The sequence below is a fragment of the Molossus molossus genome, unplaced genomic scaffold, assembly GCF_014108415.1.
Source record: "Molossus molossus isolate mMolMol1 unplaced genomic scaffold, mMolMol1.p scaffold_m16_p_2, whole genome shotgun sequence".
Classification (NCBI taxonomy): domain Eukaryota; kingdom Metazoa; phylum Chordata; class Mammalia; order Chiroptera; family Molossidae; genus Molossus; species Molossus molossus.
The window spans coordinates 122,310,877-122,327,419 of record NW_023425355.1 but is presented as its reverse complement, the minus strand read 5'-3'; the positions used below and the strand labels follow the sequence as shown (position 1 = coordinate 122,327,419).

General features: G+C 36.4%; 1 protein-coding gene across 1 annotated transcript in view; it reads right to left on the bottom strand.

The window, feature by feature from the left end:
* Window positions 1-16,543, bottom strand: part of DMD (dystrophin) — a 2,326,146-nt gene that overhangs the window by 1,515,469 nt on the left and 794,134 nt on the right. The window contains exon 16 of the mRNA XM_036270045.1: window positions 11,808-11,987. Within this exon, the coding sequence (XP_036125938.1) occupies window positions 11,808-11,987 (180 nt within the window). The remainder of the gene's footprint in view (window positions 1-11,807; window positions 11,988-16,543) is intronic.

The following is a 16,543-nucleotide window of genomic DNA, read 5'->3' as shown; positions in this document are numbered from 1 at the left end:
CTTATTTGTTTTAAATTAGTGAATACATTAAAATATTTGAGTTTCCAAAGTTAGCAATGAAGAGTCTTCTTGGTTTAAAAACACACCAACTTTCTGTTCAGACCTGTTAAAAAATTAGGCATAGATCATTATTTTTTGGAATAATATGCTTTGTGTCCCAAGCCATGACAGGCCACTACCTCAGTTCATGGACATTGCAAGACAGACAGGTCGTAATAGTGACATACCTTCCTTCCTGAATCACCAATTCTCTCACAGTCCTCCTGTTTTGAGGACTGAAAAGTTCCCTTTTGGGATGCTAACCATTACCCTTCTAGTAACACAAATTATTCAGAAGACCTATTTTCAAGGAGACCAAAACATACCTGTATTGGATCCACTTATAGGTATGTACAGGATCTGGATGGGGCCAAAATTAGTTTTTTTCAGATTTTCCTGAACTTGCCATGAGATACGAAAAAAAAACAGAAAAGCAGCAGGACAGGACCATATAACCAGACACTGGCAGTAGTGAAATCCTTTGTCGTGATGTATTATATGAACATTATTTGTAATAAATACATTTTAAAAGTGCTATCCTTTGTGCAACCCACATCCGTACACATGTCAAGGCCTTGGGGACTTCCATTTTGGTAGCCTAAATAGTTCTTTTTTTTTTTCAAGAGGACATTATGAGATACTGAGTGGTCCACAGATTCATTACTCAGAATCAATCTCTTTGCTTCAAACAATAATTATATAATCCATGGACAAGTTATACCAAATGAAAGCAGAAAGTAACAGTTTTAAATGCTTAAAATATAACCTCAATTAATTGCACTTGACACAAAATGACCATTACGTGATCAAATTAAATATACCTTAAATCAAAAAGAAAACACATTTTTTAAGTAGAATTCCAAGAGCATTTCATTTTTTAATCATTAGCAAACTTTTTTGCATACAATGATGGATTAAAGAGAATATTGTTCAGAATTTCTAATTTTATATGAAAACTATTTTTGTAGTTATATCTAATGTGATAGAACATTTGTGCTACTGAGTATTTGGCTAAGAAATTAATTTCTGTAATTTTATATTTTCTTACTGATACCTATAATGAAATTGAATAGATATGCCCATGGAGGATAAAGGAAAATAGCAACATAATATACTATGAAATTGTATTTAAGAATATAGCAAACCTGATAAGAAAGAAAAAATAATAATTTTTAATAAAATAGCGAGACATGGATCTGTAATTTTTCTATACTATATTCATTACTGTACTATAATTGAAAATAGCACTTAATTTCCTTGGGGATGAGAAAATAAGAAAACAGCTCTGCACTGACCCTGCAAATATTGGGTATAATTTGTTATGTATAACAATTCAATAACTACTTTCAATACCTACTCCATATAATAAGAATAAAAAACAACTGGCCATGTAGTCAATTTCCCCATGACTATAAACATTTTCTTCACTATAAACATTTAATTATATGTTAGAATCATTAAAAATATATGGCACCAAATTTTCCCATACACCTATTGGAAGCCTGCCCTACTATGACTTTGCTCATTTAAAATCTGTTTTGAACCCTGGGCCAACACAGAATAAGTTGAGCATTGTTTCTGCCTACCAGTCTTAAAGATCTGAAGCTTGCTTATCATGGCTCTGATAAATCTTATTTCCAAGCTCTATAATAAATACCAGTTATTTGCTAGAATTAGATTGAACCTGATTGGTGGTCGAAACCTAGATTTTCTGCTTGGGGCATCATATTCAGCTAAAGCCATATAAAATTGGGTAAGTTACTCAGCAGCTGAATCACAATGTTTCAATTAAATCCCAACATGGATAGAATATGTATCACTACAGGGCACTCAGAAATGCACAAAATGGAATCTCTGTTATGGGGGATCTTACAGTACAGTAGTGAAGGTGACAACCACACAAATAATTGTGAGATGAGTGTCACATAAAAAACTGTAAATATGCAAAATAATTACATGCACTGAATACATAGTAAATGAGGGAGTTTCTTTTAAATGTTACAAAACCAAATTTTCCGCCCTGGCCGGTTTGGCTCAGCGGTTAGAGCGTTGGCCTGCGGTCCTGAGAGACCCGGGTTCGGTTCCCGCTAAGGGCGCGTACCTCGGTTGCAGTTTGTCCCCGGCCCTGGTCGGTTGTGCGGGTGGCAGCCACTCGATGTGTTCCTTTCACATCGATGTTTCTCTCTCTCTCTCTGTTCCTCACTCTCCCTCCCACTCTACCTGAACAAAAAATGGAAAAATGTCCTCGGGTGAGGATAAAAAAAATAAAAAAAAATAAAAAAAACCAAATTTTCCTCACCCAGTATCTTAACCTTTGAATTTATTTTGATGCTGAAGGCTACATATAGCATTTGTCCTTGTTCATAGAATCATTTATAACAGTAAAATGCTGGAAACAGCCTAATGTCAGTAGGTGATGATTTAAATAAATTATACTACATGCATGTGATAACGGATGAAACATTGCACATGTTTAAAATATTTTTAAATGTCACTGGAATTTTTTACATTGTAATAGTGAATAAACAATGCAAGATATAAATATTAGTGGTTATTTTTAGCAGACAAAGCACAGATAATTTCTATTGTGCACTACATATTTCTATATTCTTTTTATTTTATTTTATTTTATTTTTTTATTAATTAATTTTTGTTACAGATGTTTCTCCTTTTTCCCCCCACTGATTCCCCCCTTCCCTCCCTCCCTGCCCTTTCCCCAGTTTGTTGTCCATGTCTATATTCTTTATATTTTCCAGCATTCTACAATAAAACAGTTTCCACAAAATGTTGCTTTTATAAGCAGAGAAAATTTTCAAACTCTTTTTCTTTGTTGTTTTGAGTCTATAATCCCTATGAACCTTTGGCATTATAAGCTTGTCATCCAAATACATTAAAATTAAGACAACTGAACATCTGATAAGAATGCCTTACTGCCCTGGTCGGTTTGGCTCAGCAGTTAAGAGTGTCCTCCCGCAGACCACTCTTGGGTTCAATTCTGGTCAAGGGCACATACCTCGGTTGCAGTTTGGTCCCCAGTCCTGGTCGGGGTCACAATGGAGGCAAGAAATTGATGTATCTTTCTCACATCAATGTTTCTCTTTCTCTCTCTCTCTAGCCGCTTCCTCCCTCCCCCCTCCCTCCCTCCCTCTGTGTGTGTGTGTGTGTGTGTGTGTGTGTGTGTGTGTGTGTCTGTCTGTCTGTCTCCCTCCCACTCTGTCTGACAATGGAAGAATAACCTTGGGTGAGGATTTAAAAACAAAAAAGAATGCCTTACTGCCTTTACTAAAATGTTGAAGAGTGCAAGGTCAAAAAAAGAATATAATATACTTTGGGCTACATTCAACAAACTTTGAGTCTACATAATTAAATTATTATCAAGTTACCTTTCTCCATTTTGATTATGAGTATACTATACTGAAGATTACTTTGGAACGTTCTCATGAAAATAAAACACATTTGTTTTTAAATATTTTCCCCTTGATATGTTAATTAATTAGCCCAGTAAAAATGGCAAAGAGTTAGTTTCAAAGTATTTGTCTTATGGTTTGGAAGCTAGTCGTTCTTTATTTATTTTTATCCAATTAATTGGGGTGACATTGGTTAATAAGATCATATAGGTTTCAGTGTAAACTTGTATGATACATCTCTATATCGCATCGTCTGCCCACCACCCAAAGTCAAATAATCTTCCATCAGCAAATATTTGGCCCCCTTTACCCCCAACACCACACCCCAACCCCTTCCTTCTGGTGACTACTATGTGCTCTTACAGTAATTAAAAGTGGAGGCCCATGAGTCAGGCTCTACTATTCTTAAACCCTAGGTCCACAGTTCACATACTACAATATTTGGGGCAGGTTAGTTACTATCTCAGAGCTTTGACTTATTTTTTTTATATGTAAAATAGAAATGCAAACACATCTCTCACAGGGATGTGGCAAACACGGCTGGCTTCATGGGAGTGCAGACACCCAGGTCCCCTCACTCAGAAGGACTCCACGCTTGGTTTCATACTTGCTGTCACCTCTTGAAATTCTTAATACTAATTGAACAAGAGGCCCTGTGTTTCAATTTTACACTGGGCCCCACAAATTAGGTAGCCAGTCCTGATGCAAAAATTAAATTATGTAATATCTGAACACAATACGGGCTCGCTTGATACATATTATATTAGCAATAACAACAATCTCTTCTAAATGTTCAGAGAAAATACAGGAATTTTTTTCTATACTGAACTTTCTAATTCATAAGATTATGCAGATTGATTTCCAAAGGTTATATTTTCCCATTGAGAGAAAAACTGAAAAAGTATGTATGCAGTCTCTTGATAGTCCTAGGGTATACATCATCTTGCTGTAAGATTGCATAATTTTGGTAGGTCTGGAAAAATCAAACTGCTCTCAAACAATAAAATTCTTTCTTCATGTCTACTCTTTCATTTGTTTAAAAGTACACATTTTTGGCCCTGCCTGGTTTGGCTCAGCGGCTAGAGCGTCGGCCCGTGGACCGGAGAGTCCCAGGTTCAGTTCCCGCTAAGGGCACGTACCTAGGTTGCAGTTTGTCCCCGGCCCTGGTTGGGGTCGTGTGGGTGGCAACCTCTCGATGTGTCTCTCTCGCATTGATGTTTCTCTCTCTCTCTCTTCCCCCCTCTCTCCCTCCTGCTCTATCTGAAGATGAATGCAAAAATGTCCTTGGGTGAGGATAAAATACACACACACACACACACACACACATACACAATGAAGTTAAATATGTATATATCTTAGCCTGGTTGGTCTGGCTCAGTGGATTGAGCATCATCCCATGGACTGAGATGTCCCAGCTCCATTCCTGATCAGGGCACAGGCAGGGGTTGTGGGCTTGACCCTAGTAGGGGGTGTGCAGCAGGCAGCGAATAGATATATCTCTCTCATCCATGTTTCTATCTTTCTTTCCCTTTCTCTCTCTCTAAAAAATCAATTAAAAAAATACAATGAGGTTGACAACTGTGGATCAATGTGTTTTGTTGTATTGTTTGTATGTACATAACCTTAGGGTGGTCATTGATTTTTTAATAGGTATGGAGGCACTGCATTTCTACAGCTTAAAATATACTATATAATCATAGTAACAACTTTAGCTGAGAATTGGTAGCCAGGCTGAAAATGATCCCCATAGGTGTAGCACCACAAGGCACAGAAGTAATTGATATGCTGTACTTTATAATAAACTTGGGGTTAAAGATCAGGTGCTTAAAAAGAAGCTGAGTTATCAATCAAAATTCTATAAAATGCTCTATCTCATGAATGAGTCCAGAGAAATTGTTGAAGCTAAGTGTAGCATACAAGGAATGCTAAAGTTCATGACAGTAGCTTGGTGACAAAATTTGAATATTAACTGCTAACCTGTTTTTATTGTTGTTTGTTTGTTTTCATTTTTAATATGTTTTTATTGATTTTTAGAGAGAGAGGAAGGGAGAGAGAGCTAGAAACATCAATGTGAGAAACATCAATCGACTGCCTCTTGCACGCCCCCTACTGGGGATTGAACCTGCAACCTGAGCATGCGCCCTGACCTGGAATTGAACCAGGACCTCTCAGCCCATGGGACGATGCTTAATCCACTGAGCCACACCAGCTGGGCAACTGCTAGCCTGTTTTGATTCTGGTAATAAAGCTATATAATTTATTGAATAGATACTGACATTGGGATCACGAGCACAATTAGAGTCACTATGCATAAGACATCATAAAAGAAGTCTTTCTCCTATTTGAAATAAAATATTGTATGATAATTAAGAAGGTTTATTCTACACAACTGTTCGATTTCATGTCCATATTTTGTCCCTCATTTCAAATTAGCTTTTGTACAAATTGACAGAAAGGGGAGAGGCATGTGGGCTTCAGAATTCATACTAAACACAGAATTTGAGCAACTGTGTGAATTAGCTGCACCTGAAGAAATTCAAGAAACAATGGATTTATTTTTGCTGATCCACCTGACCTTCCTCTACACACCATCTGACACGTTCTATAACTAGAGATGCAGATTATCAAGCACACATTTAGGAAAAGATCTTGTATTTTTCATTTATTGTCAGGAGATAACAGATGTATCATATAGATGCTGAGTAATTTATCTTCGTGGTATTTTAATTACATACTCATGATGAGTGAAATATAATCATTTCAGAAGCCAGTCTTTTTTAATAGGAAGATAATTGTATTTTCATTGTCATCTCCCAGCTGACTCTGAGACTGAGATAGTTGAAATCTCTCCACTAATTACTCCAGAGCTGTATATAAAATTTCAAGCAAAGAGAAACATATCATAGACATTTGGAACTGAAAGGACACTATAGAGATCTTCCCAGTCCAAACTTTTCATTTTATAAATAAGAAATGAGAAATTCCAATAGCTAACTCAGCTCTAGTCTCTTAAATTCTCAGTGCCTACAACATTTTATGTTGTTATTGCTAATAAATTTACAAGATAAAACCAAATGCACTGTTACACAAAGCCCAATCTCAAACATCTACTTTAGTTGGAGGTTGCAGAAGGATAGAGTTAATTTCCAAAGTTAGTTGGGCTATAACTCCAACATGTTCTAATGAAACCTTTAATCTAAGCAATAATCAAAAGATGTTCTATTCAAAATGTTTAGTCCATGAATTTAAAAAAGACAGAAACCTAGAATAAGTGAGGAAATTTTACTTTAATTCTAGGTTTTATAAAACCATTGAATTGTTTTTTTTTTTCATTGGCAGTGGGCTGATTAGGCTTGGAAAGCTTTCAAGAAACTATGAAAAGGATTGTTAACTGAAAGGCATTAGAATATTTTTAATTAAAATCATTGACAAAAAGAAAACCAATTGTAGCTACATTTCAAGTATCAATAGGGCTACAAAATAATGCTTTGAGAATAGGTGCAGTCAGAATACGCATGTAAAATATTTTATGGAAAGTAAAAACAGGATCTCTAAAAAATGAGAATACACTCAGAAAAGAATGGCAAATAAGGAAATTTTCATCTTAATAATTTTGCACCTCTCTATTTGCATTTCTGGTTTTATGAAAAACACTGGCTTATTATCTTCAACTGTGTTTCATACTATTCACATATCTGGCAAGAGTTTTAAAACTCTCAGCAGGACATAAATGATATAGAATAGATACAGACACAATGATCACTTTCTCTATTTGGGCATCTATGGATATAGACAGACATGTTGAATAAACATATATTCTTCTGTTCAAGGATAGGGAAGTTCTGAGTATATTAATTTTACCTTGGAGATGCCTGTGCTCATAGTTCAGAACATTGCAAAAATGGTCATTAGGAGTACAGCAAAATATTCATGAAATGGGAATAAAATCTATGGACTTAGATGAGTCACAGAATGATTCTTATTCCTGGCAAAGAAGATAATTTACTCTGCTAAAAAAAAATCACAGAACTACAGAGCTTCTGGACTTACCGAGATATATTCTTACAACTACATATCTGATGCCAAGCTTAATATAAATTACCACGATAAATTATAAACCATATGAAGAAGGTGGTTTATAGACTCACTAAACAGTATGGCTTTCCACAGTATATATGATTTCAGTTAAATGAGGGAAAATAATATTTCAAATCACTTAAAATCTATTTAACTTTAAAACATTAACTCTAATAAAATTTGGGTTATCATATTTCCTAAGTATAGTCAAGATAAAATTATGTTCCTTGGGGTCAGAGTATTTAGGGGAAAAATAGTGTAAATTTGAACAAGCATATTTATAAAAAACTGGGAGGAAACAGGGTCATCTGAATATTTAAAGAAGTCAAAAAGTATATTTCATTAGCTCTTTTTTCTTATTTTAAGTATCCACAAAGCAAGGGTTATTATTCTTTCTAACTTTTAGAAACAAAAAATAAATTATATAAATTTGTAATCACTATGCTGCACACCTGAAACTAATATAATATTGTATGTCAACTGTCACTGGAAAATATATATGTTTTTTAATGAAAGCATCTCACCCTGAACAGTTTGGCTCAGCAGTTAGAGCATCGGCCTGTGGACCAAAGAGCCGTGGGTTCGATCCCAGTCAAGGTCATGTACCTTGGTTGCAGTTTGGTCCTGGTCCTGGTGAGGATTATGCAGGAGGCAACCAGTCAATGTGTCTCTCTCACATCAATGTTTCTCTCTCTGTGTGTGTCTCTCTCTTTCTGTCTTCTTAGGCTGCTTTCTCATCACCTTAAGCATCCTCTTCTTGTGTCCAGATATTATTCAAGCTCAATCTGACTTTGAAATGCAGGAGAACAGCCCTCACAGTTGATTTTTTCCCTCACATTTTGATCTCTGGCCATGCTACTGTTTCATAAGTTCAAAATCCCTCAAAGCTCTGACCTAAATTGCAGTCAAAATTTCGGGCACACAATGTTCTTTATACGAGCACAATCAGATGCCTTGTCATCTCAGTTACAGCTCCTATATCCTACTGGATTTTAACCACTACTGGAATTTTGCTCCTTCTTTGTAGTACCAATCATTTCAAAGGATTCTATAAAGACTGAGTATATCAATTGCGTCATTAATGGGCTGATGTTTTTTTCTCACAAACATGCTGGAAGATATACACACAAGTGAGCTTTGTTCTTCAAAGTCATGACCTTACCCTCAATGCTCTTGGAATTTTTCTTATGTAATTTTAATTTTGATCAAGTTCAATCTTACATTCAAGAGAGAAAAATCAATGGCTTTTTAAAGTTATAAGATACTATTTCTTTGCCCATTCTGTCTCCTTTTAATTCCTCTTTCCTTGGTTAGCTATATTTTTTTTTCTTCCTAAGAGCCCCAAAACCCCCAGCAATGATATGAATTGGGCCTATGATAGTGCATTTTGGGGAAAAGTCAACGAGCAAAAACTTAAAGGAGCTGAAGAGAAGTTCAGGGTTAGTGTTCTAGGAAGCAACGTGCCTAATATAAATCCATTTATCTGCTTCTGGCCTGGTGTAGAAGTGTACAACTGTTTGAAAATGAAAATAATCACAGTGAACCATAATAAGCCCTCTAGACTCACTAAGCAGTATGCCTTGCATATCCGGAGCATCTTTTTCCTCCTCAAAATGCTTTCATGTCTATGGCTTTATTTTATCCTCATCACATCCAGTGAGCAACCAGAGTAGATACATGTAATGTATGTCAGACTCCATTTCATAAAGAAATGTACAAACTAGAACTAGTACTGTTTTACTACAGATATTGAAAAGTTCAAAAATAAGAAGTTAAGTAAGTTTCTCTGGGGGGTGGTCTCATAATTTCTAGCCCACTAAGAATAAGGCTTCTAACTTGATTTTTTTTTTCTAACTAGCATAATAAATTCATAACACTTTGATGAGGTGTCTAACCTTCTTCAGAAAGTAGTCTCATACCAAAGAAATTAGGATATTTCAACATTCCATTGCTAAGAAGGTCTCCATCCTTCCCATTTCAGGCAGCATTGTGGAAAACCAGAATGTGGGAATTGGCACATATTTTGTTATCTTGCCAATTCACTGGTTTTTTGTTTGTTTGTTTGTTTGTTTTTTTGTGTGTTTTTTTTAAATGTGGTCAGCAGACTACATCAAAGACTACGTGCAGATTACTGGCCTAGCGAATGAGATTTTCTGAGCACACAGTCTAGGACTATGCATTTTGATCAGTTTCCCTGGTGATTATTATGGAGACCCAAATTTAAAAACCACTGCATGTAATGTAAGTAAAGGAGAACATGACCTATTATTAAGTTACATCTTTATAAACATATTCCTTTAAAGCAGTGGTTCTCAACCTTCCTAATGCCGTGACTCTTTAATACAGTTCTTCATGTTGGTGTGACCCCCAACCATAAAATTATTTTTATTGCTACTTCATAACTGTAATTTTGCTACTGTTATGTCTTAGGCGACCCCTGTGAAAGGGTCATTCAACCCCCAAAGGGGTCGCGACCCACAGGTTGAGAACCACTGCTTTAAAGGGATGCATTTCAAAACAACATTCTTTATCAAATAATGCCATTCCTTCTAAACATGGTAACTAATAATTTTCCAGCAGCAATAATCTATGGAATCAATGAAATCATACCAGAGGAGAAAGGGGATTGAGGAAGGCAGAAGAGGGGATAAATGGTGATGGAAGGAGACTTGACTTGGGGTGGTGAACACACAATACACAATTGATGTATTATAGAATTGTACACCTGAAACCTATATACCTGTATTATCCCATGTCACCCCAATAAATTCAGTAAAATAAAATAAAAGCATCAAATTTTCAAATGCCTTGCATATTTATTACATAGATGCCAATGGTATTACAAAGAAGCCCTGGCCAGATCACATATAATAAGAGGACTCGTGTTCTGGTAGTAAAATCACTATTAGATCAAGTAACTGCTGAAATATTCAATGGAAAACAAATGGAATGTTTATTATTGCCCAACGATTGCATAGGAAATAATTGCAAATTATATTCCTGCAAATTTTGAATATGACTTTGATTTTAAAAGGAAGCTGAACTGTGATTGAAAATCGTGTATTTTGCTTGATCACATTTTCTTAAATTCTATTTCTAGAAGGAATACTTCAACCTTTTTTTCTATCCTCACCCGAGGACATTTTTGCATTTATCTTCAGATAGAGTGGGAGGGAGAGAGGGAAAAAGAGAGAGAGAGAGAGAAACATCAGTGTAAGAGAGACACATCAACTGGTTGCCACCCACACAACCCCAACCAGGGCGGGGATGCACTGCAAACAAGGTACGTGCCCTTAGCGGGAACCGAACCTGGGACTCTGGGTCCACAGGCCTACACTCTAACTGCTGAGCCAAACCAGCCAGGGCAGGAATACTTCAACTGTTATTTCTTCATCTTTCAATGAGCATTTCCTAAGTGCTACTTACCAGATGTCACGTCTCAAGAAAACTCTCTGCCCTGCCTCACAACAGAGGAGATATTTGCCTAACACTACTGCATGTGGTCAGTGCTGTAATAGAGATGCATGCATGGTGTATTGAACTATGCATTGTGACCAACTAGAAAAAAATTAGCCTCTATCATGCAAAACAATATGGCAGAATATGTTAATAGTATTAGACATTCGTGTTAATATTTTTTATGACTGCTCATGATTCCACCATCTGACAACATTAGGCAGTAAGTTTCCACTTTAAAAATATCCTATTTTCTATAAACTACCCAAACTTTTAAAAATTCCTAACATGAAAGCACATTATAACACAAGTGTAATATTTTCCTAACACTACAAGTGTAATGTTTTCCTAATCTACAGCCAATATGTGTTAAATGTAACTAAGCCACATGCATGGTTTTATGAATCAACAATCTGTAGTAGAAAGTCCAATGATTAGATTCTCACTTGCACTAATATAAAGAGGTCTTTATTGAAATCTAAGGACCTATGCCCTAGCCGGCTCCTATCCCAAATGTTCCTAGGACAATTAATTTCCTCAGTTGATGACACAACACAATTCTCTAGCATTTTGTCCAACTTTTCTAAGTCATTCAGATCCCCATTCCTGAAGGCAGTAATTAGCTCAGTGGATTGTCACTCACTCCTCCACTCCTCCCACATGCTCCAGTATGGAAACAACCATGAGAGTCATGCTTTTATTTAACTGAATACTTGGCAATGAGTAACCCAATGACATCCTTTGTAGGGTTATAATATTGCTCTCTCAATACATTAGATTTCAAAAATCTCAAGAAACATTTATTGTAGGATAATTAGTATCACTAACCTGTGTTGAACTCTTTTCAAGTTTTTGGACTAAATTATCCCAGCGCTTGGCAAAGGTGTCCAGCCATGCCTCCATCTTTTGTGTGACTGATGTATTTTTCAGTGTTGCAAGAAGATCTTGGTTAAGTGAGCGGAGTTTGTCTATGGTTTGCTTTTTCTTTTCTAGATCTGTTTTCAAAACCTGTTAAAAAAAACAAGGATGAATACAAAATAAGCCTAGGCTACATCTTACAAAACACTACAGTTCAACTTGTTTTTGCACACATTTTTCTCATTTGCATAGATAAGAAAAGATTGTAATTGTGCCTGCAAAGGACCAAGATCCCATAAAAATATAAATATAAAATTTAAATCCCAGTGATCTTCCCAAGAAGCTTGAAAATAAAAACTAAAAGTCAGATGCAGAATAAACACCTAGCAGAGGAACTTAAAAGCTACCTTAAAATATCTGAAAAACTGCCAAGTAAAAAAGTAGCCTTTTTTCATAAGGCAAAAGAGCAATCAACATATGGAAATTACTTTTTAACATTTAACAGAAGAGTGATAGGCATGGCTCTTGAATGTTAGTGAATTTCCTCTTAATTTCTAGCAGAATTAAAGTGAAATACCACATGGCAGGAGTATCACAGAGAAGATGGCTAATTGAGAATATGAGCATGGCTAAAGAGCCTCCCCATTCTGAAATTCTGTGATTATTTGGATAAATTTCTAATATTATTATTTCTGCAATTTTTATATTCTTTTCCATTATTTGGATACAAAACCCTTGTTATGAAGTTTTACTGACTTTTCAATATTTTAGTATCTGTTATTCAATTATTTTTGGCTCTTTGTATGATTGCCTTCTAAAACAAACTTTAGAGTCCAGTAAATAATAGAACTCAGTAGCTGAGTATGATACAAACCGTTTGAAATGACTATGCATGTTTTCAAAATATGTACACATTTTATGAAGTAACTTTTAGACCATTTTTATTTCCAAAGTTCCTGTGAGTTACAGAGGATTACACATGCCCTTTGGTTGATATGGAATCAATCAACAAAGTAGCATGTGTGAAATCAGTACATCAGGGCAGCTTATTCCTTCATTTCATCCATTAAGGTCACCCTGCCCTTTGGGAAATCCCATTTCCAGCCAAATACTAGTCTCTGACACAACTTGTAAACACAGAATTGGATAAAAGAAAGAAAAACATTATTTGATGGCTACCTTACAATCTCCTCTTGTTGGTGGTAGCAAGTATAGTGAACTAAACTGGGAGACCTGTCATTCCAAAACAAACACAAGTCTATTTAAGAGCCACTAACATTACATATGGCTAAGAAATTGTCATGAAACAGATGCACCAACTGCTCATAAACTGAAGTGTCATCAACACAGAGAAATCAATGCACCCTCCTGGAAAGGACATTGACACTTTATGTATCTCATTTTAGCATGCCAACTGCATGGCTAGCTCTAAAATGCAGAATGCTCTGGTGTCTCCTTCAATCAGTTCATCCTTTATTCACAGTCTGCTTCACCTGGTGTACCTCATATTGCAGTCTTACTGCATGTCGTTTTTAAAGAATAAATGGCAAGTTTTGAAGTTCATTTCTAATTTTTCCTCAATAATTAAGTTTTTTCACTAAGTATGAAAGAATACAATAGACAGAATATGACTTACGATATATAAAATTCTTAGTAATAGGTAAGTTTTGTACATTGATTTTGATAGTTTACATTGTCAATGTACATTGACATGTTAGCTTTCCTCCTATTAAATTTAAGTGTGTACTTGGACTAGTAGTAAACCAACAGTTTATGCTACCTGCCTAGAATGGGACCCAAGTTTGAATTTCAATGTAGACTGTATACTCCTCCAATTTTTTATGGGGTCTCATTTTCCTTTTTTTTTTTTTAATTAACTTATGGCATTTACTTATTTATTTATCCTTATCTGGGGGACACGCTTACAGAAAGGAAGGGAAAGAAAGAGAGGGAGAGAGAGAGGGGGAGGGGGAAAGGGGAAGGGAGGGAGGGAGGAAGGGAGAGGGAGGGAGGGAGGGAGGGAGGGAGAGAGACAGAGAGAAGAAAAACATATATCTGTTGTCTTCTGTATGTGTCCCGACCTTGGACTGAACTCAAAACTTAGGTATGTGTCCTGACTGGGAATCGAACCAGCAATCTTTCGGTGCATAAGACAGTGCTCCAACCAAATGTTGTTCTGGCTGGGCGACATGCATTTATTTTGCTATAAGTCAACTCAAGTTGTTTTTGCAAAAATGCACGATAGACATAAAGACATATATTTCAAAATAGAAAGATGTAAATACAATCTTCTTTGGCTTTCTCAGAGTATAAGTAATTATTTTAAATAGTTATATGTGTAAGGCTAAGGGGTGTTTCCATTATTTAAACTAAATGTGTAATGATTTGGAAATATTTCAGACAAAAGTCTGAGAGTTGTGTTTAAAAAAATAGGAAACAATTTGCACTGGAAAACTTATGGGTAACCTCATGTTTACCTAAACAGGTTTTCATAGATGATCTATAACACTATTGGATACCCAAAGAGATTTAGTGGCAAATGAAACTAAGTCTCCTGTACTAACACATTAAACCAAATAAAGAAGCATTTGGCGAGCATTACAAATATAAAGGGGAAAGTCACCATTAAATACAATTAGGAAAAATATACTCATGGCAAAGCAAAAAGAACATTATTATGAAATTGTGGAATTATCAAATCAATATATGTTTATCTAAATCTGTATGACAAAATCACTGTACTAACAAAAGCTTCTATCTAGTAAATTCTAGATCTGTGTTTTTAGTTGTTTTGCCTCGATTTGTTTCCAGTCTTTGCTATGAATAATCTCTCTCTCTCTCTCTCTCTCTCTCTCTCTCTCTCTCTCTCTCTCTCTCTGTTTGGATCTGCCTCTCAATAATCTCTCAGTTCCTGAAAAACTCTCCTACGATAACCAACAGAGGGAGAAGACAGGAAATCCATGATGGTTCCAGATACATTGAATAATAGTAATCAATTACCTTTTCCCATCTATCCTTGGATATCAATTCTTTTCAGCATGGATTTTATGTGGGAATGTTACACAACTATGATTTAATTGTTATTAATTATTTGAGTATGAAAAAGTGTCTTTCTGCCTATCAAAACCTGATCATAGGTCTTTGAACTCCAGAGAACCACAGAGCTCTATGAAACTCAGGAGGCAAAAGGGAGCTCGAAAAAACATTTATGAAGCACGAGTCAGCTAGGATATTAAACAAAGAGAAAGATTTTCTTTTCATAGAAGCCAGGCACCAATACCTACCTCTGAGGTACACAAGAAGGTACAGTCAATAAATAAGATTGGGCCAGTAGTAGGGATGGGCAAGAGACAGCTAAGATCCTCAAGAAGACTGAAGAGACAGGTTCTATCTGATCAAGGTTAGATGATTTGAAGTGAAAAAAAAAGAATGTACACTTACAAAAGGCCCAGGGAATCTTCACCATGTTCTCATCAGAAGAGTAATGCCAAGACAATTTCTCTTACATGGCAAAATTGATTTCTGAACCTATTTTATGTGCAGCTATCCATATGTGAGAAGTATTCCAATTTATTCAAATCACCTGTTGTTAAACTTAGGTAGATTAATCCATTGTGGGAGTTCTCAACTTGAGGGAACATCAGAATCTCCTGGAGGGCTTGTTAAAATGCAGAGTACTGCCCTGGCCAGTTTTGCTCAGTGGTTAGAGCATCAGCCCACAGACCAATGAGTTGCAGGTTCGATTCCGGTCAAAGGCACATACCTTGGTTGCGATTTTTCCCTGGCCCTGGTCAGGTCATGCGGGAGGCAACCCATCGATGTGTCTCTCTCACATTGATGTTTTTTTTTCTCTCTCTCCCTCCCTCCCACTCTATCTGATAATAAACAGAAAAATATCCTCAGGTGAGGATTTTTTAAAAATGTAATAATTTAAAAAAATGCAGAGTGCTGGGCCTACTTCCAGAGTTTCTGAGTCAGTAGGCCAAGGTTGGGGCCTAAGAATCTACATTTCCAACAAATTCCCAGTTGATGTTGATGCTGCTGGTCTGGGGACCACACTGGGAACCATTCATTCTTTCTGAATGAACTCTTTGAGGGTAAGAACAGAAACTAAGATCAAGGTAGCAAGTTCTGGTAAAATAGCCCCATCACGGGGGACTCGCTGAGTTCCCATAAGCATTCCAGCTACGCCATTCAATCCTGCAGCCACCTGAGAGTGTCTCAATTCCACAGGACTCCTGAAGCCTATGCACATCATACTCTCTTGGATCATCAAGCTTCCCAGAGTTGCCCCTCCCTGGCAACCCCCGCCAATCCTTCAAAGTATCTTGCACAGTTCCCCAACAACATCTCTTGTACATCTGGGCCTTCCCGTGATAGCCTGCATTTTCCTATAAGTCTTAGAATTCCCCTCATAAAGGCCCCAGCTTCTTCTTTCATTTTCTTTTTTATCCTTTAAAACAAATCAGACTTCCATTTTGAGCATAAAAATAACAGACCTACACAATTTGGAGGAAACCAGAGAGCTACAGGAAATGAAATACTTGACTCCTCCTCTCCCACCTCAAATAAAAGGTAGGAGAATAATCCCACGGGTTATTAGTGATAATATTTCAAAACCAATTCCACTGATTATAAATAAAATAGAGTTTTAGGCCCAGCCGGTGTGGCTCAGTGGTTGAGGATCAACCTATGCACCAAGAGGT